This window comes from Venturia canescens, chromosome 7, assembly GCF_019457755.1.
Source record: "Venturia canescens isolate UGA chromosome 7, ASM1945775v1, whole genome shotgun sequence".
Taxonomy (NCBI): Eukaryota; Metazoa; Arthropoda; class Insecta; order Hymenoptera; family Ichneumonidae; genus Venturia; species Venturia canescens.
Genome location: NC_057427.1, coordinates 8,177,783 through 8,197,791, shown reverse-complemented (window position 1 = coordinate 8,197,791; position 20,009 = coordinate 8,177,783). Strand labels below are relative to the sequence as shown.

The following is a 20,009-nucleotide window of genomic DNA, read 5'->3' as shown; positions in this document are numbered from 1 at the left end:
CTCCTTCTTGAGAAAAATGAGTCGAGTAGGTCGTGAATTATCTCCGGTAGCGTCGAGATAAAACGAACGATCGTATCGAGAGGCGGAGCGATGAAATAAAGGTTCTCTTCTGCGTGATCGTGAAGGAAATAGAAAAAAGGGTAACGGGCCGGGGGGGACGAACATCCAGCAAGGACAGCGTGCCAAAGTGCCGAAGAGTGTTTCACCGCGGATTTCGACGGGCTCCTCGACTAATACCGTGCGTTAATCTCTCGAGGGTGTGAAAGCCGAAAAGTTTTCATCGCCGAATCCCACAGTTTGTTTAGTGACGACACATTCTCTCGCTTTGATTTTTTTTCAGTTCTTCTGAAACGGAATTTCAACATGACTGGGATGAAAACGGTTTCGAGGATTTCACTTTTCCTCCAACTAGCTCGTGTTTTTGAGCTCACCATCGGGCATTAAACCCTCAAGAATAAAACTTTTTTTTTTTATAAAATAAAAAAAAAATGAGCAATATAATTGGCAAAAAAATAGAAGACTGAAGAAAAATATTGAAAGTAGCACTCGACTATTCATGAAGATGTTATTCAATTGTTTTGTATCTCCGAAAAATCGAAAAATTTGCATGCACCGAAGCTTTGCCTTATAAACGACAGGCTCATACATCCTAAATGTTTCTTGACACTGGACCGAATATATATAACACGTTGGCATCGAATTTACCAAGTCGGATATCACATCATTGAGAAACGGTTGAACCGACAAACGAACGTTACAAATCATTTTAGTGAGGTCTCCCTGCTCTTTCTCATTCTGTTTCTCTCGGGCTTGCTACAGTGAATGGTCAATGACGCGAACATAAATCTGACGACGTGCACAGCCAATCTAGGCGAGTAGAACGTCGAGCGAAGCAGTGATGCAATTTATTACGCCGACGAGAACTCGACGATTTCTCCACCCCTTCCCTTCTTCGTACCTTCATTTCACTCGCAGAGTCTCTGTATATCTAACTAGGCAGTCAGTTTGATAAAGAGAGAAAGTTACAGAGAGAGAGAGAATGGAGAGTCGAACAATCGAATAACCGGTCCAAATAGACGATATCTCTCGACCCAGTGCGCACAAACCAACTTTGTTTTATTGCTCACTGCATATCAGTACACAAGCTGAGAACACGATCATCACGTGTGACCTGCTGACCAATGACGTGCGTTGTTACTAGCAACAGTGAGATTATATTCTCGATCGAGGACCTACGATGGATCTTCCTCGATCGCTGTCTGATATTTTCTCATACAGATTTATTGTGCCCGAGCAAATTTATTTACGAGTGATCTGTATCTGTCGGCCCATACGTTTCCCGGATGACGGGTGGTTCGTACGAATTGAAAATACGGAAAAAATCACCTCGTGCATTGTTCCTCATAATTATTCATTCATGAGGTGTGCGATCGTTTGATTTGCAATCTGGAAATTCTAATTTCTCCGAAACTTAGTTGCTCGAGGCATCACTCATATCGTCACGTATCCCGCGTCGATTGTCGGGAGCTTTTTATTCTCAAGCCCTCGTACAAGCGATGAGGAAATACGCGGGATCGTTAAGTTTCTGTCAACTAAAAATCGTCGTAGTTTCTTTCACGCGCTCTCGTTCGCTGCTTCAACCGTTTAGTGAATAATGAAACTTCGTTTTGCAACTGAGCTAAAAAATGTAGACTTATTGCTGTGTAAGGTTCCGCGTCGATACTGTCTGACAAGTACATCCAATATAGAAATATTCGTGTGAACACGAGGCTGTGATACATCGAGGAAATCTCGTGAACGTGGCTGCTCCCAGAAAAATCATCGGCCCGTGGATAATCACGACTGAAATGAAATATTAAGCTCCAGAGAGAGCAAGAGCGTTGAGTTTTATTAAAAAATTCGCGTTGAAGCTTGATGGATATCTTTGTCAGCCAGCGAAGGAGACTTTCGTGTACCTGCTGCTTTTACTGCTGCTGGGATTTTAAATTTCGAGAGCAAGAAAGACGAATAGCGTCGAAGGTGCTCGAGACAAAATTCGCCAGGGAATGAGGACTGTGATCTGAGATGCGTTGATTGAATGTCAAAATTGAAATTATATGAGAAAGGAAACGATTATGAAGCAGGGGAAAAGTGTATCGTTCCAATTCACCGGGGTTTGAACTCTTCAGCCACGAATCTGCTGTTGCATTTTAGTATATTAGAACTCGAGAAAAAATTTATTCGATGAGCCACATTGATTTAGGATTTTATAACGTAAATTTGTCAAAAATTTGTCCGTTTTTCATTGTTTAAATGACTTTAATAAGAATTTTTATTTTATTTTCAATATTGGATAAAGTGACGATGAAAAATGGTTTAATTAAATCACGCTAATTGTGACGAAGTAATGGATAACTTGTGAAAGCCACTCCTGCTTGGCCTCCGTTTGAACTGAACGTCGAGTCATTCATTCACCGCCTCTATTCCTGGGCGGTCAAGCTGCTGGTCTTGTGTAATCTCGAGCGTCACGAGGTAGCTAATTAATGAAATTATTAATAAAATGAAATTCGTTACTTTTGGTAACATCGGCATGAATAATGGTAAGTAATTCTTCGGCCGGAGAACATTGTTTGATCCTGCGGACGTGTTTCGGGTTGGAATATTTTACGGGAGAAAGAGAGGGGCTGAGACTGTTTTCTGGAGCTTTGGCACCAGGCAGCAGAACGTTACGAATGTTTCGTAGAGTGAGAAGTGGATCGAGGTTCGTTTCTCTCTAACGAAGTCAGCACGAGAGCTTAGAGGCAGAGGTTGGAAAGGGCGGGCGGGAGGCGATGCAGGAGGCTTACAAGATGACGTCCGGGAAAAACGTCGTTCACGTCCTCATCTCGTAACGAACGTAATCTCGTATAAGTCGAGAGGTGAGAAAAGCAGGAGCGAGTGAGAGGGGGCAGGAAGAGGAAAGGAAGAAAGTTCTGTAGGCGGTTAAGAGGGTCAACTGTGTACGGGTAGAAAAAGAAGAGAAGTCGAAATGGGTTGAAAGTTAACCTCGAAGATGTTGATGGTACGGAAAGGATGCTGAAGTTTGCAATGAAGAACACCACGAGAAATTCAAGTGGGAATACGCGTCAGTCCTCGAGGAAATTCCCTTTCGTCTTTCGTCGCCCTTCTCGTCCACTTCCGGTATTTTTTCGCTTCAATATACCAAGTCTGTTCGTTCCCCCATGCGGTTTGTCCTCATCGACAATTAAAATGATAAAACAATGTTTGCGATGTTAAGTGCCTGTAAAAACTCGATGTTTCAACTCCCCTATCCTGTTCGCGAGCCTTGTCTGGCGCGCTCTGCCCTTTCGATTTACCGGGAAAGCTTTTACAAACTTTTCCCTCTTACGCCCTTCCCCTTCCCCCCCTCTTCCAACTTCTTTCTTCCAGGGCTTGGATCTTTGATCGTCAACTTTGAAGCTACTCCTAATAATTATTTTTCTTACAGAAAATTCAATTGGTTGGTAAATTTTAAGACGTAGCTTCCGAGTTTTCTTTATCCTCGACCCTGGATCGTCCTGCCGGCGCGACGACGCCTCGCTCGATCATGGGATAATTCGATCATGGCGCCACGTCGATGAACGACGTTCCAGCCCCGATTCCGCTGAGAAATTTGAGTAGAAGATTCGTACCATTACAGAATGTTTAACGAAGATCGAATCGATGACGCAGGGTCCTCGCAGCGAGGAAAACTCTCCTCGCGAGTCTCGATCAGCGACAGCATTTCCCAGCTCCCACTCCAGCAACTCGCACGAACTTCAACATTATTCTTAGCTGCACTTGAACTGCGACGAAAGTTTGAAAAGCGACCTCAAAGGTAATAATAATGACAAGAATTCAACGAGCGGAAAGCAGCTCAAGAGAAAGTGGCTCCCTGAAAAAGTCTTCGTCCCCTTTCCGACCCTGCTCCTGGGGTGGCGCGGAGCAACAGGAATTTTCAGAATCTTCCTTTAGACTAGCTTTTACAAAGTTGACGTTTCCTGTGCTCGTACTTGGTCTAAGGAATTGAGCTACGTCAACTTCTTCTATGTATTCATTCGCACACACTTTGTCGCTTTCCTCTTATTGGGATCTCGAAATCTTTTCCTCTCACGCTCTGCGCTTCATCCCCCGTCGTTCCCAGTCCCCCCTAATCTTGTATCTTCCCTCCACGTTTCTCGCTCCCTCGTTCCTCAACCCAAAACCATACTGCTGTTGGCTTTGGTTTGGAGTTTGGCCGCGCCAAGCCGCGTGTTTGCGGTTTTGCTGTCGGGAGACTCCGACGTAAACTCTACGAACCCTTCGCTTCTTCGCCACGTTAAGTACATACGTATATAGTTATCAGCAGTACGTACAGATATTTATGTACGTATATTGGTCTGTACGGTAGGTTAGACGCTGCAAAGGATCTCGAGATACGAGGCAACAGATAGAAGCTCCGCGGGCAGAGGGGGGGAGGGGGTCGTTCAAACGGTGTTAAGCGACGAAGACGCGAGGGGGAGAGGAAGGTACTGAGAGATGCGACCGGCAAACATCCTCGTTAATGCGCCTCCCGTATTACCGGAATTTGTCGTGTGAATTTTCGAACAGTTCCTGTCGCATGCCTTGACTAGCATCGATCCGGCAAAGCGCCCTCATTTCCGAGGCGAAATACTCTTTGCCCAGTCTGCTCGAACATGCTGTTAAATTGTTGTTCAGCTGTTGAGGAATTTGAGTCAATTTTCATTCTCTTGGTTCGAACGCAGTGAAAAACTCGTCGGAAATTGTAGAGAGGTCTTTTGAGCAGTGGTCGAAAGGGGGATCCAATCGTCCCGAATGAGTGGAACGATTGAGGGCGAAAAAGGTACTTCAAGATGATTGAGGAATGAGGCTGAAAATGTTCGCGTTTTCCTTCACTCGCGCGGGTATAATTTCGGGCAATTTAACAGAGCGCTTTACACCGCGTTTTGCTGGAAATGTGGACGAGTATCTACAAGTGCTTCGCTCCGCAAGGTAACACTCCGGTGATGGAGTCATGACACGGTTTAAGTCCAACGGTATAACAAAGGCTTGGTAACAAAGCAGCGAAAATTTTGGCTCATAGACATCGCTACTGGTGACGGACCAATTCGACCCCCTACGACAGGTAGCATCTTAATAATACAAGCTTCTCTACGAACTACCCCCAGTTTCATTACCCATTCCGGTCTGGATCGAGCAAGCAAATCGGGGATAACGAACCGTCCCTTCTCTCATTCGGAAGTCAACGAGTACAAGAATGAGAGGACGAGAGGAGGATGATGATGAAGACGGTGCAGTAAACGAGGCAAGGGAATGGGGGCTGAAAGTGGGGAGAGGGAGAGTGAGCGAGCAAAAACGATGACGAGACCACAACAAGAGCTACAGTCAGGGTCTGACGTGCAAAACATATTTGTTATATTGTCCTACGTAGTACTATCACGTAGACTCCCCCACTCTTTTGCCTTTGCTCATCGTCATCGCGGTGGATTCTTTGATTAGAGAATACTCTCTGCTGTGTGACCTTCTTCGCGACGTACCGGCTGGCAGCTTTTTTCTCTTTGCTCGGCTCACTGACTCGAGAAAGAACCAAGAAGGTCCATGAGGGAACGAATTAACTCGACATTCGAACGAGTTTAAATTTAAATCCTAATTCGGTTGAGTTACACTTTCTACGGTTTGTGACTCGGGGAAGTCATCGATTCTTCCGCTTTGGAGTCACCGACAGAAAATGTTTACGGGAATTATGTTTACTCCATTTTTTAAGGTCTTGTGTACACTTGTGATGAGCGGAAAAATTGAAAATTGTTTTTATTAGATATTCTTTAAGTAGAATGTCTGAAGGATATTCTCACGAAATTTCATAAAGATCGGAGCATTGGATTTGTAGCTGTGGGTATCTCAATCGACCGCTTGGTAACGCGGTCGTCTAATACTCGAATCTTTAAACGCGATTATCTCAGGATTGACTTTTTTGAAAAATACCTTTGCGGTGGACACGATTATTAGAAAATTATTAATCCGATCCATACCAAATTTATACCACTTATTTATTATAATAATAGCTAGGGCCTGGACTGAGGATTTCGTATTTTGTTGGATAAAACAAAAATTGTAACAAAAAACCGAAAATTTAGCACCTCAAAAAATGAATTTTTTGTTAAAACTGTCACCATTTTTTTTAAATCAAAATTTCTACAAATCCTTCGTCCAAGCCCGAGTTATTATTATAATAAATAAGTGGTGCAAATTCGGTATGGATTGGATTAAAAGTTTTTTAGTTATATCATGTCAACCGCAACTGATGCTCAAAAAAGGTGCTACTGGAATACAGCTGGAACCATTTTAAGAAATTTCTTGATGAAAAAGATTGTACCAGTACACGAAAATTTATTTTCTTGTCGAAAAAAAATGAAGAAAACGGCTTTTTTTTGCCCGCTGCAAATGTATGTAAGGCCTTAACGATTCTGCAGAGTTTTCGGGCTAATAATTAGCCCGGAAGCATCCAGAAACATTTTGGGGGGTTGGAATAGAAAAAAGACGATTTGAGGGAAGGAAAAATGTAAGGGAAAATAGAAGTGGAAAAAGATCGGATTTTCGTACTTAGAACACATTCTCTTATCTGGAATCTTTGCATTGTGGTCGTATCTAGCGTTTCTTCATAGCCCACACTGAAACAACCCAATCTTCTTCACAAAACTGTGTTTCCAAGTGCATTTACATATACGTATATCGAGAGGTTTGAACATTAAGTCCTGGCCCAACCTCGCGGTATCGGAATAATACCGGTAAATCGAGAAATCCTCTCTTAAAGTTCTTCCGAGGGATCCAGTTAGAGTCGAACAAAGGAAAAATATCCCAGTGGCTGAGGCACTTTAGAAAGGGGTTGAAATCGAGAGCCTCGACCAAGCACTCGCGAATCTGAGTCGACGATGTGTAATTTACATTTTCAAGAGTATTACTAAAAACCTTTGGTCCTCAGCAGTCGTTCCTGTAGTCCAACTCGCTGCTGTATATTATCACTAAAGTCACGAATGGAAACCGTCCTTACGGAGTTTTCAGTGTTCCTAGTGTTTTCATTGTATTTCCTCGAATATGCCAACTCCCCGAAGAGCGCAGGTAAAAAAACAGACTCGAAGTCGAAGCGTCAATATTTTCAAAATGATTCACATTGACCGAGAGATTCAAAGGTTTTTATGGAAATAATTGATTCAAAATTAAACGAGTGATTCAGCCCAAAACACTTCTTTTTCTCATCACATTTCCGAGCTCATCCGTTCCATAAAATCAAAGGATCCAATAATCGATAAATTTTCCATAATAATATTAACTGAAACTGGTGGAACTGAAAATGTAGAAAGAGATTGGGCTTGCGGAAGATACGAATCGCTCGTAATTTCAGCTATGAAAGAAAAAGCAAGGTTTTTGGTCGAATGGTCGAGGACAGTCGACTTCGGCGGAAGATTGTATAGAAAATCCAAGCTACGGACACGAGAGTGGTAGAACGATCGTATAGGGTAATAAACGTTGATCTCTTACGTGCGGAGAGGTTGTGCGAGGAGAGACCGAAGTGGGTGTTTAACGTCGTACGGAAACCCCATAACGATTCTATACCGGCCTTTTCACGAGAATGGAACAACCAGAGGGTAGCTAGGGAACGAACTATATGAGGCAGTAAGCGGTTTGTCCCAAACACATAGTCGAGTGTCGTGATATAAAATTATCTCTTGCGCAGAGTTAAACTCAGTACCGATTCGGCCGAATCTCCCGATCGATTTTTCTGTCTTCCCATTAAAAAAAAAAAAAAAAAAAAATTCAAATATTGATAAATTTTCAGATCAATTTAATAAAAGATTTTGTAAATTTCTTTATGAATCACGAACAAAAAGAGTTTTATGTTGACCGCCAAAATTTGATTTCATTTTCACCGGTAGCATAAAAAATCTTATCAATATGTTTGAAATAATATGAGCGTGTATGTGTGTATTATAAATACATAAATATAGATATACGTATGTAAATATAAAGATAGAAACGTCTTGACGTCTCGTGAATCGCCGTGTTGAGTATTTGGAGGTATAACCTAGCATCGCCGTCGTCGTCGTCGTCGTCAATTTGAAATTCGGAAACGAGGAGCGAGGCGAGGCGAGGACGAGCGAACGACGATGAAACTGCTTTTCACGTCAAGATGGAAAAGCCAAGGGTTGGCCAGAATCCAGGCGATGCCAATTCAATCTTCCTCTCGCGAGTGCTCTCTCGCATACGCCCGTATGTACCGTGGTTCTGTGGAATTTTGACTCTTAGTATCCTCTTTCCATCTCTCTCTTTCTCTCTATCTGGCGCGCACGCTTTCTCGCAACATACGGCAGCGGGGAGGGGGCGATCTCTTGACTTCCGGAACTCTCGTTCGGCTACGTCGTTCCGTATATACTATAGCTTATACCGCACCAGTTCATTCGTTTTCTCCCTCCATTTTCGTCCCCGTTCCACTGCAGATGAGCTTTACTCGATTTTTCCGAGTACTGCAGGACTCTTCCAAGAGCTTCTGCATCTTTTCCTCTCTCCTTTCTCCCTCTTTATTCTCTTTTGCTTCTTTATCCTCTCAATTCATCATTTTATATAAACACAAATAGTATGAATTATATTACAGTAAAAGTACGTACTCTGGTTCCAACAAGCTTTTATTCATTGAAAATCATTAGGAACGACGAGTAAGCCAGAGCTGGTGTAGTTGAAAATATAGACGAAAAAAAATTGAGCCTCATCTTTCTTGTAATTTATTTTTGTCCGTATCCACGATATATTATTCCATCGTAAAGGTAGATCACGCACGATACAATTTTCTTAAGAAAGTCTTGAAATTTACATGGAGTTTAAGTGGGTAGTCGACTGACACGCATATCAAATTTTAAGGGGTTCGTCTTATGGGTTATTTACATAAACGTCTTTAAATATGAAGAAAAATACACAGGGTTATAGGGACTGTGGGTAAAAAATCGTTTATCTTTCCATATTACGAATGAACGCTTCTTACGAAGTTTATGAAAAATGTACACAGTAACAATGAAGTATATAACGAAGGTCTGGGGATAAATTCGAGACGATTGTCTTGCTGGTAATAAAGATATTTTACGTTAAAGATTAAACGAAATTGGTAACGAGCACTTGTAACCTTACATTTGCTTATTTCGGCATTTTCTTTCTTCTTGGCTCCGGCCATTTTTGTCATAGCCTTCTGTCTTTTTATTAACACTTTTTTCTTGATCCATTTCGCTTTGTGTTTTCCCTTTGCGCTTTCTAACGCGATTTTTGACATTTCAACAATTTCGAATTAATAATTATCTGACATGAATTTAAAGTGATTATTTCTTTAATCAGGAAGTAAAATCGATCCAATTTAGACATAAATACGAACCTTCGAGCATGATTTACCTTAAGATTTTTAGATTTTAATAAAAAAAATATACGTCTCTCTCTGCCCCTTCTATTTTTCTGTTCCTTTTGCCTCTTCGTTTCCCCTCTTTTTCATCCCAGTTCTTTCGCACTTTCCCTTCCAACTTCGAGCTCCACTTTTCTACCCTTTATTCCGTCATGCTTCCAGTCTCATTCCCTCATCGTATTTTCCCCGAGCTTTCAAATAATATCGCGCCCCAGCAGTCGCTTGCACTTCAACTTCAGTGTTCGGCAGTTTCGCCGAGCGCGCACGCTCCAACCGTTGCATTCTTCATCAAGTTTTTTTTTAATGAGAGAGCCTTCTTTGAATCGTGTTCAATTAAGCCAGCCGTGTTAAGAGGACCGGACAAAAAGCACGCGACCAAAAAGAACGCACGCGTTTACACACATCCTTGTGAATACGGTGATTTCCACGTTGAATGTCACCGATCCCTTGCCCAGAATTAATTCGCATCAAAACATTTTGTACCGGTAAATCGCAACGTCGGAAGCTTCCTTTCATCTCCAACACGATGGACCAATTGCTTATGCAATCTTTCCATTAATCCACAGTCGAGTCAACAGTCAAAGTAAAATCAACTTCATAACTTTCTCTCTACGGAAGATACGATCTTCAGAGACGCAAACGCGCGTACGTGAAGGGTCAAAAGTTTGAGGAATGACTTGTCGGGGCGTCGGACAAGCGAAAGCGACTCTAGTTCCTCATCGAGGGTGAAGGGTGCGTCGTGAACGTGAAGAATGCCGGCGTGACGAGCCATTCAGGTTGCCGCACTTTATACTCGTCGCTCAAACAACTCTCTCACTTGTGGCCGCGAGATGAGGTGTGCGGTTCAGCTCGAGAGGATTCCAGGGAAGAGAGAAAGAGGGAGAGCCAGGGATGAGAAAATGATACTGCGTAGAAATCGTCTTGGTGGGAAGACGAAACGAGGGGTCGCATCTGCATGTACATCATTTTCTCAATCCCGTGTAGCTGATCCCTCTGGAATTCGAGCCTTATTCGAGCCCTTAACCAACCTCTTTACTCACCGTGGAGATTCATTATGTTTCGTTAACTACGTCCTCGCTGATCTACCTCAACCCCTGGACTCCGCGGTGCACAATTTCATCGAGAACAAAATCACGGTCATGAGGACGGATGGATGCGAAAGCTTGGGAAACACGTTGTCGGAATGGGAGGGTTGCAAGAAGAGTCGCGGTGCAGCCTCCGCGTGCTTGGTCATTTTCAACGAGGCGGTACGCCGCAGATCGACTTCCTCTCTCCTCTCGTTGAAGTCTCGTCGATTCGATCCACTCCAGAGCGCCGGCGAGGGACCTCTGCAGCACCGCTTTTCACCTCCTCGCCCTCGGCCCGGTCTCCACTCCTCTAAATCCTTATTCGTTCCCTCGCCCACTTCACTCACACTATATCCAGAGAGACGCGGTCGTGAAACGAGCTTCGTTAAGTTTCCGATCTCCCGTCGATCCAACGTCTCCTGTTCCCGGCTACCAGTGACGACTGTTTCAAGGGCCGTGCTTTCTACCAATGCCAAATTCAATGAAGCCTCGCACTCCTGCCCCTCCCGCCGCGTCCTTGGCACTAAGAGTTTTGCCTCCGGCGAGAAAGATGTTTCGTCACGATTTCGCAACGCGGGGATTAAATGTCTACGAGTACTTCAATTAGCGCATGCATTCTAACGGGTTCAGCCACTTCTCGGTCTTCTCCTTTCTACACCTTTTCTCATCTACAGCCCCGCTCCCGTCTCCTTAATTCGTTCAAAACTTCGCGACTATTTCCTCCGACAAGAATTCGCCAAACACTTTGCTTTTGACGGAAAGACCCGCTTTCTCCCGCCGGAGATACTCACGTTACCAATCTGCTTCCCAAACCCATTGGTACTTCAACGTTATCAGTCCTCCTCCCATCAATTTACTCGCTGTTTGTAAACTCACCTTGTAAGAGGCGAGATCCTTCACGCTACAGGAAAGCTTTACGTTACGACCAGCCGCGACTGTTATGTTGCCAATCTCGTCTATGAACTCCGGTTCAGGCACGGTGCTTGCTGCAATCAAATAAATTCAAATGAATCCATTACGTTGCAGAAAGAAAAAATTTTTAATCGATTTCGATTGAATTATTTGCTCAATTATTGTAGGGTTTATTTTTTGTTGATGGCCGATCCGAATAAATTCTGATTCAGCCTAACTTGTGATGATATTATTTCACGTTGAAATTTGTCAACTCCTGGACATTATGCGGTCGCTATTCGCCTCGAGACCCTTCTCACTTGTTCCAAGAATCGGGAATAAGGAGGGGAAACGAAAAATTGAAACCCGAGCTCCGAAAAACCCGAAATAAAGTAATCCATTTTTTCATCATTTTTACTTTTGTCTCACAAATTCTGGTGTGTCGTGGCGGGACACAGGCCCGAAAAGTTGTTACAAATCTCCAAATTCACTGCATAAACAATTGAACTTAAGAATCGAATATCACAATAATGAAACTCGATCGAGAAATTCGTTTGTCAAACTCATATTTCATTAAATAAATGAGGATCGAAATAAAATAATTTACTTCCCTCATTCACATCAACATCCACATCCATCCTTTATACAAAAACGTCACACGAGTAATCAACAGAAATCCATCCAATTTTCCTCTCTTTACATAAAATTCTCGATGTTTATGAGAGCCAAATGTATCTCCATTAAAAATTACACATGCTGAATACGGAGTAGGGTTCATAACGGTTATATGCATATTTGATCACGTAATATGTACACAGAGAGAAATAGGAGGAGGTGGAAAATGCTCTGGGAACATAGTACAGAGGAGGGTTTGAAGCAGAGCAACGAGATAGAACCTCGAGCGATGTACTCGAAGACGCAACTAGTGTATACTTTCAGTAGCCTATCCATGTACAAACCGATACATAAATGTATACAAACGCCCATATACAGTGGGATCCAAAACAAATCAAACGAAAGAATCTTTTTCGAATGCTTCTAAACTTGGCTGCTGTGGAGATTCGGTTACTCGAAGAAAACCGAAAAATTAGTTTGCTTCGGGACTCGTTGCATCACAGAAATGATCGATCAAAATTTGGGAGCGTTTGTTAAGGTAGTTCATGCACTAAATGAATTTCTTAAGTATTGAATTTTACACAGAGTTTACATCGTTTAAATGGGTAGTCGACGATTGACACGCAAATCAAATTTTAAAGGGTTCGTCTTATTGGTTATTCAGATAAATGCCTTTAAATATGAAGAAAAATACACAGGGGTATAGAGACTACGCGTAAAAAATCGTTTATTTTTCCATATAACGAATGAACGCTTCTTACGAAGGTTTGGGAAAAAATTCGAGACGATTGTCTTACCAGTAATAAAGATATATTACGTTAAAGATTGAACGAAATTGGCAATGAGCACTCGTGTAACCTCACATTTGCTTATTTCGACATTTCGTTTCTTTTTGGCTTGGCCCATTGCTGTCATAGTTTATTTATTAACACTTTTTTCTTCATCCATTTCCCTTTGCGCTCTCTAAAGCGATTTTTCTCATAAAAAAACTACAGTATTTTCGCCAGGGACGAATAAAATTTCGGGTTCAGTCAGTGGTGAATCCCCGTTGAATTAATGGCTTGTTATTTCATTAGCCAAAAGATGAGTTGAAAAAATTTATTTACAATTTGGAATTAATAACTCTGACATTAATTTAGAGTGATAAAATCTTCAATTAGGAAATAAAAATCGACCCAATTTAGACACCCATAAAATACTATCCGACGGGCATGATCTACCTTAAAAATCGTCAGCCCCCACTCTTTGGACTCGACTCTACATTCATTTAGTACGATCCACGCTATTTATACGGTTGTATTGCGAGCACACAAGTTGGGAACGATCATTCGAGAATGCTTTTCTTCGCCAGGCACATATCCCCTGTACAGGTGTAGTGCGGACCAATCGACGGAAGGTCACAATCCTCGTTACTTCAGCCCCCGGTACATCGATTTACGGCCTCCTGCTTCTCAGCGGACTTTCTTTCGTATACGTACACAGCGGGCAATGTTCGCGCATGTACCGGTGACTTTTAAAGCGAATCGAAGTGACTCTCCACTTGGCAAGAGACCGAGCTACTAGAGAATTCTCTTTGGGCAGTTGCCACCGAACGAGCCAGGGAGGGTGAGAGGATTCGGAATCAAATAAACCAGCACGAGATACGAGTCAGCCATGGATATACGAACGTGCTTTCTCTCAATAGATTTATGTACATAAATATACACGAGTGTGTCGATATTTTGTGTACGGCTTACGAGCGACTTATCGAATTTCAAAATTCCAAAAAAACACCACACAATTCCTAGTGAATATTCGATCACAGTGTCGCGATAGGAAAGTTTTTATTTCCTTGGCAAATCGCTTGGAATTTTTCCACATTATTTTGCAAACCGATTACAGTTGTTGCCACGAAAAAAAAAGTTTTTTAGTCCACCTTAATATCGGACGCATGATCCCATTTGGTATTTCTGGATCCTGTCATCGATCGACGGTATTTCGAGATACGAGCATGTTTCTATCGGAGTTAATTTTTCTTTCTTATTTTGTTAGAGCTTCTTTGAAGACGAAGCTGTGTGGAAAATCAAATTTCTTCGATGTAACGAATGTTACATTCTAAGAGTTTGGAGCTTTAATTAAATTTCTCATCCACTTTCATCATTAATATTTCTCCGGATAATTCTATTCCAGAGATGTGACAATTTTATCCTTCATTGAATTTTCATCCAATAACTGTTATTGGCGCAGTCGGAAAAATTCAGGAAATTTTCGTCGCGGACTTTCGAGTGTTATTACAGAATGCATTAATAAATATTTCTATTTGTACGATGGACGCTTTTGGGAAGATCGAATGAAAATGAAGCCGGAAAATTGGATGCCGAGAAATTTTATAATTGGCGTAAATTACGAACGAAAATGCTCAAGTTTTGGAGTGTCTTTCGATATCTCCAACGAAAATCTTGGTCGAAAATAGAAACTCTGAAAAACGCATATTCATTCACAGATACATAAGGACATTGGACAATGAAATGTAAATTGTGAGTGGTACGTGTACAGAAGATGGGAATTCAGAAAGGAGAAGGACAATATTGGAACAAGAAGCTTCCGGGATCTTGGAGCTCGAGCGAACATACACGGATCGACTTAAGAGCTTAAGGGGTGAAAATCTTGGAGTAGAAATAGTGGCAGAACGCCCGAATCACTTGTTTCGTGGTGTGGGTGTAGCAGAATTAAATGTTTTTCGCTATAATATCGCGATCGCTATCGACACACATTTATTCCTCTGGCAGGCGACAACCTCGAATCCTTTCTTCTCTCCTCCCCCCCCCCTTTCTCTGTCTTTTTGCAGTCCTTATCGAGACCCCTTTTTTCTTTCTCGCGAGAGCAGGTCCGAATGCGCACGTTCATCAGAAATGCATGGACATTTCGTTCACGAAGTACGTACTGTGCTCGTGAAAGATCGAAAAAGATCCGTTCCAGGAACTCCAAGACTCGAGCACTGAAAGTTTTTTGACTAAAGTCTCAGATAAGAAATCCCCGGTTTTCTCCACCTGTGAGTATGCGCAGACCAAATATCGATTGTATTTCACGTGTATGAACTTTTTATAGGTTTCACTTGGCACATTATGTGTGTCATACGAAGAGCAATGGAGGAAAAGTTTGCGCGACACGAAATCGATAGTTGCGCTTCGGATCGTTTCGTTGAAAGTCATCTTCATTAATCAAAGCCGTGGAAAGACTTTGCGCGAACCTCCTGAAAAATGATCGTTATTTGCAAAATTTGGAATTTCTTGTTTTGGAAATTTCAAATGGAATGTACGCGCGGAGGAATGTTCATTTGAGGGGACTCCAAACTAGGGTATGCAGTGGGGTATTCATTCGAACAATCATTGCAATCATACTTTACTGCCAGAGTATTGGTATTGCTATTAGTCGGTTCGTCCCAAAGCTTATTCTCCGTAAATAAAAGTGCTGGTAAATTCAAGCTCGAGGGAAATATTTGATCGATGATACTTGAACTTAAATTCGTATAGAGCGTATACGCAAATGTACTTTTTTCACAGAGTTTTTATCGCGTATCTATACGACAGATTTTCATCTAGATTACCACTTGCGTAGGGTATATATTTCCTCAGGGATGCAGCAGTTTCTCTCAGTGTTGCTCTGAATCGGTAATCTTACGTGCTCTTTCATACTCTCCTTTTTTCATTCCCTCTCAAACTTCGTATTCGTCCCTGGGCTGTTTTTTCTTCTTTTCTTTTCATCGACATTTCATCTGAATCTTTCCTTCGTCCTTTATTTTCAAGGTGTGAACTTCCTTTCTGTTTCGCTTTCTTAACTTCTCTTATTCTCAATCGTAAAAAGATTGAAGGAAATGCACTTCAGTGCCGTGCGAATGTGAGCACGTGTGTTGTCTGGCAAAGCGAAAAGGGCTTTATGCATGCCATTGGGTGACGTGTAGGCTTCATGCATTCGCAACCTTCTTATCGAGAGTCGAAGATTCTTTTTTCTTCATCTCACAACTCCTTTTCACATTGGATTCTTGTGGAGAATCGTCGCGTTTGTCGTTTGCCCGTTTGCACAGACAGCGAATTTATTTTCGTGCGTGTATGAAAGATTCGCTTGAAAATGACGCACTTTATATTTTCACCGAGTTTCAATTGGTTTTCTTTTTCGATGAGTTGAAGAAACCCCGTGAGAAAAAATACTGCAAAGGATTTTTTAAGGTAGGTCATGCCTGCAGGATCGTATTTTATGGGTGCCTAAATTTACTTCCTATAATTAAAGGTATTATCACTCTAAATTAATGTCAGAGTTATTAATTCAAAATTGCAAATACATTTTTTCAACTCATCTTTTGGCGAATGAAACTACAAGCTATTAATTAAACGGGGATTCATATCACTGATTGAACCCGAAACTTCATTCGTCCCTGGCGAAATAATAATAATAATAATAATAAATAAGCAAATGTGAGGTTACACGAGTGCTCATTACCAATTTCGTTCAATCTTTAAGGTAATATATCTTTATTAATAGTAAGACAGTCGTCTAGAATTTTTTCCCAGACCTTCATTACATACTTCATTGTTATTGTATACTTTTTCACAAACTTCATTAAAGCGTTCATTCGTAATATGGAAAGATAAACGATTTTTTATGCATAGTCCTTGTGTATATTTTTCTTCATATTTAAACACGTTTATGTAAATAACCAATAAAACGAATCCTTTAAAATTTGATCGTGTCAATCCTATTAAAACTCTGTGTAAATTTCAAGATTTCTTTAAGAAAATTTTTTCGTTCATGAACTACCTTAACGATCTAATCTCGCGGTTGTATTCATTCTCGTTTCAACTATAACCGTCGAAATGTTTTGTAATACGAAAGCCTCAGAGCTTTGGAGCAATGGAAAAATGAATAATTCAATGAGGAAAAAACCTTTGGATTTTTCATAAAAATCAACTTTTTCAAAGAACTCTTATAACATCGACGATTTCGTAGTTTCCTACGATCAGCAACTATTTCTTCGGTCCTCTTGGCTTCACGAAAAAAATGTGTGTATCTATGTCTATATACAGATCGAAAATTCTTATCTATGCGACGTTATTCCCTCGTCTATGGGCTTCTCTCGTTATCACTGATGCTGGTAGACTGATGACGTAAAATCAAAGATGTTAGAACGTAACGGTGTCTTTCATCCGGAGCGATAAAGCTCTCACCGCAATTTTTTTAGTTCACGCCATGTCCAACAAAACTCCGGATCCGATCTGGTTTGGGGAGTGGGAGCAGGTATCAGTGAATGATTGATGAGCGTATTTTCCGCGATAGGAGCAGGAAGTTCAATTAACCACACGCGATATACGTATTTTTTGCTCAGCGTTCATTTGCTATACTGACGAAATAAATACTTGAAAGCAGACTGAAAAAAATGTTTCACCAACTTGTCCATATTGAACGAATGATTGTAACACGAGTAAAAGGGATTTATTCCTGCGAGAAGGTTCAAGCAGATCCTGATAAAATTGAAGTCAAAGGGAACAATCTCTGATAATCGTTTAATCGTCGGTCTTATCGAGAATTTGCGAGGGATGTGCCAAGTTCTACGTAATCGAGATGAAGTTCATTGACAATGTCTTTCGAATTAGTGGTTTGAGGAAAATGCTATCGCCCATACGATTATATCGAATCTGGGCTGCGAGCCTGAGCGGGCGCAATGGCAACTCATCCACGTTGTTTTTATCGCGAAATTGCTGCGCTCTTTTACGTATACGCACACATTGAAGAGAGTCTACTTTAACGTGCACTTGCTAAATTGCTAATACAATTTCTGCTATCTCTTTTCATCCCTGTCACGTGCCATAAGATCTGAAAGTATAAATATATGTGTTTGTGCAGAGAGTAAGCCCAAAACTTGTAGCTATCGCGCGGGCAATTCCATTCGCAGTTTATTCCAAAAGAATGGGAGAATAATGATACTGCGCAAGATGAAACTATACCGGGTAATGTTCCCTTTTTCGTTTGATAACGCGCGGATGAAACTAGCGATCGTCGCGGGGTCCGGGCGATTCTCTTCTTATCTCTCTCTTGATATCTTTCGGTTGAATTTCTTCCTCGGATATACACACACTTAACGCAAAATCGTTACCGAAGAGATCGTGATCTTACGTTTCCAGGGGAAGCGGGTCTTCGTGATTTATTCATTCGATCTCGGCGATTTCATTGCTTGATTATTTACGTAGCATTTCGTCGCGGCCGACCTTTTCGGACTGTGACATTTTTTTAACGGTCTTATAATGCTAATTTTTTCCACTTTTCATCTCTGTCTATTTGAATAAGAAATGGAACGATTCCCAGTTCTGTGAGACAGTTTTTTCAAGTGTTTTCGTAATGGAAATGTCTTTGAGATTGCACGATCTTCAGACAAGCTTCTCGGTACGTTTGAATAAATTTTTCCATCCCCCGCCCAAATGAGGATCGAATAACGCCTGAAGTCATCGAAATTTGGTGGTTATTTTAGCGATTAAGCGTGTCCGCGTGCCTCGTACGCCTCCGATGAATTTCTGCTCCGCAGTTTCTTCCTCTGCGTTTTATCTTCGTCTAAATTCTCCGAGATTTCTCCTTTTCTTCCACGTCTCTTTTTGCACTCTTTCTTACTCCCTGTCCCACGCCGTCCCGACTTGTTCTCATTTTCTGCCTTATCGGGTTGGATCTCATAAATTTCTTCGAAAGCGTGATTAAGCTACCCCTCCATACATTTCCAGCCTCTATAGGCTCTCACGGGCTCTTATTCCAACGTTCAATTCTCCCTCTCTTTTTCCCTCTTGCTTCTGCCTGACGCACACGAACACACACACTCCGCGGGCAACTTCCCGTGACTTCTTTCAGCCTCCCTGCTCCCGCCCTCGCGGCGAGTCTCTCTCTCTTTCTCGCCCGTTCGTAAGCTCGAGACTCGCAGTCAGTCTCCCACCCCAGCCCGCGCACCGTCCAATCTAAGTATTCAAATGAGCGAACCGACTTGCGAGCACCCTCAACCGGCTATTCTCCACCTTGGCCTGATCGCAGCTACACTTTTTTACAATCATCCCCCTCATAGCTCCGTTCTCGCTCATGCCGGGACGGAGCAACCCCAGGAGGGACTCGAACGAGTAAGAAAGAAAGAAAAACCAAAATAAAAGGAGATAAAAGAAAAAGGAAAGGTAAGAATACCGGTGAAAAGTTCCTGGAGACACGGATGAAAAAAGCTCGAGAGCACGGTAGGGACGGGAAAACATGTACGATTGCGGATTAATAGCTAACTCCCTTAATACCGTATAATCTCAGTGTGAGAAAAGAAGACAGAGGGGGAAGAAAAATTGTGGCCAAGGCTGAGCGAAGCCCCGTTGACACTTATTGAAATGTATTTTTACTATAGATTTTCCTCAAAACGTTATTCAATCCGGTTTATCGAGCGTGTAAATTCACAGATTCATTTCCTCGGAGATAATGAAACATTTGTGAAGAAATGTCAACGGGAAACCGAAGGGGGCCGACAATACTCGGCGCTCGTTATGATAAAATGTACTCACTCGAATTTAGTCGCTTCCGACTCGTTGAAATTGGATCAAGATTCACAGAACGATTTGGAAAAATACGCAGCGAGGAAGGACCACTTTTCAACCACTTTTTCGACCAGCTACTTCTAATGTTGAGCTGCTCGTAGGGGGAAACTCGCTTCTAGTATTTGTTCGTCGCAACCGCGAAAGCACGGAATTCTAAGGAAAGGAAAACCCGATGAAAGGGGTCAATCTTGAAGACTCGGTATCATTGAGCCAGCGTAAGAAAACGACGAAAAAATCCTCGACGAGAGTGTTTGCAAGTAGTCTTTGGTCCGCTGATGTGGAAAAGAACACCCGGTATCTTTGAAGACGGATCAAAGGATTCGCTCTGGTGTTCGTACCAGGGTGAATAAAGGTGCCAAGTGAATTTTATCGCAGCACTCTCACTTTACGTACGTCGATATCAGCCTGGAGCCAACTGTCTCT

At 42.0% G+C, this 20,009-nt stretch overlaps 1 protein-coding gene across 3 annotated transcripts in view; it reads right to left on the bottom strand.

Moving 5' to 3' along the window:
* LOC122413646 (lachesin-like) overlaps positions 1–20,009 on the bottom strand; it is a 259,378-nt gene that overhangs the window by 89,675 nt on the left and 149,694 nt on the right. For all 3 annotated transcript variants that reach the window (XM_043424135.1, XM_043424136.1, XM_043424134.1), the window contains exon 2: positions 11,377–11,486. Coding sequence is in view for 1 of the 3 variants with exons in the window: in XM_043424134.1 (XP_043280069.1) it covers positions 11,377–11,486 (110 nt within the window). In the remaining 2 variants the exon portion in view is untranslated. The remainder of the gene's footprint in view (positions 1–11,376; positions 11,487–20,009) is intronic.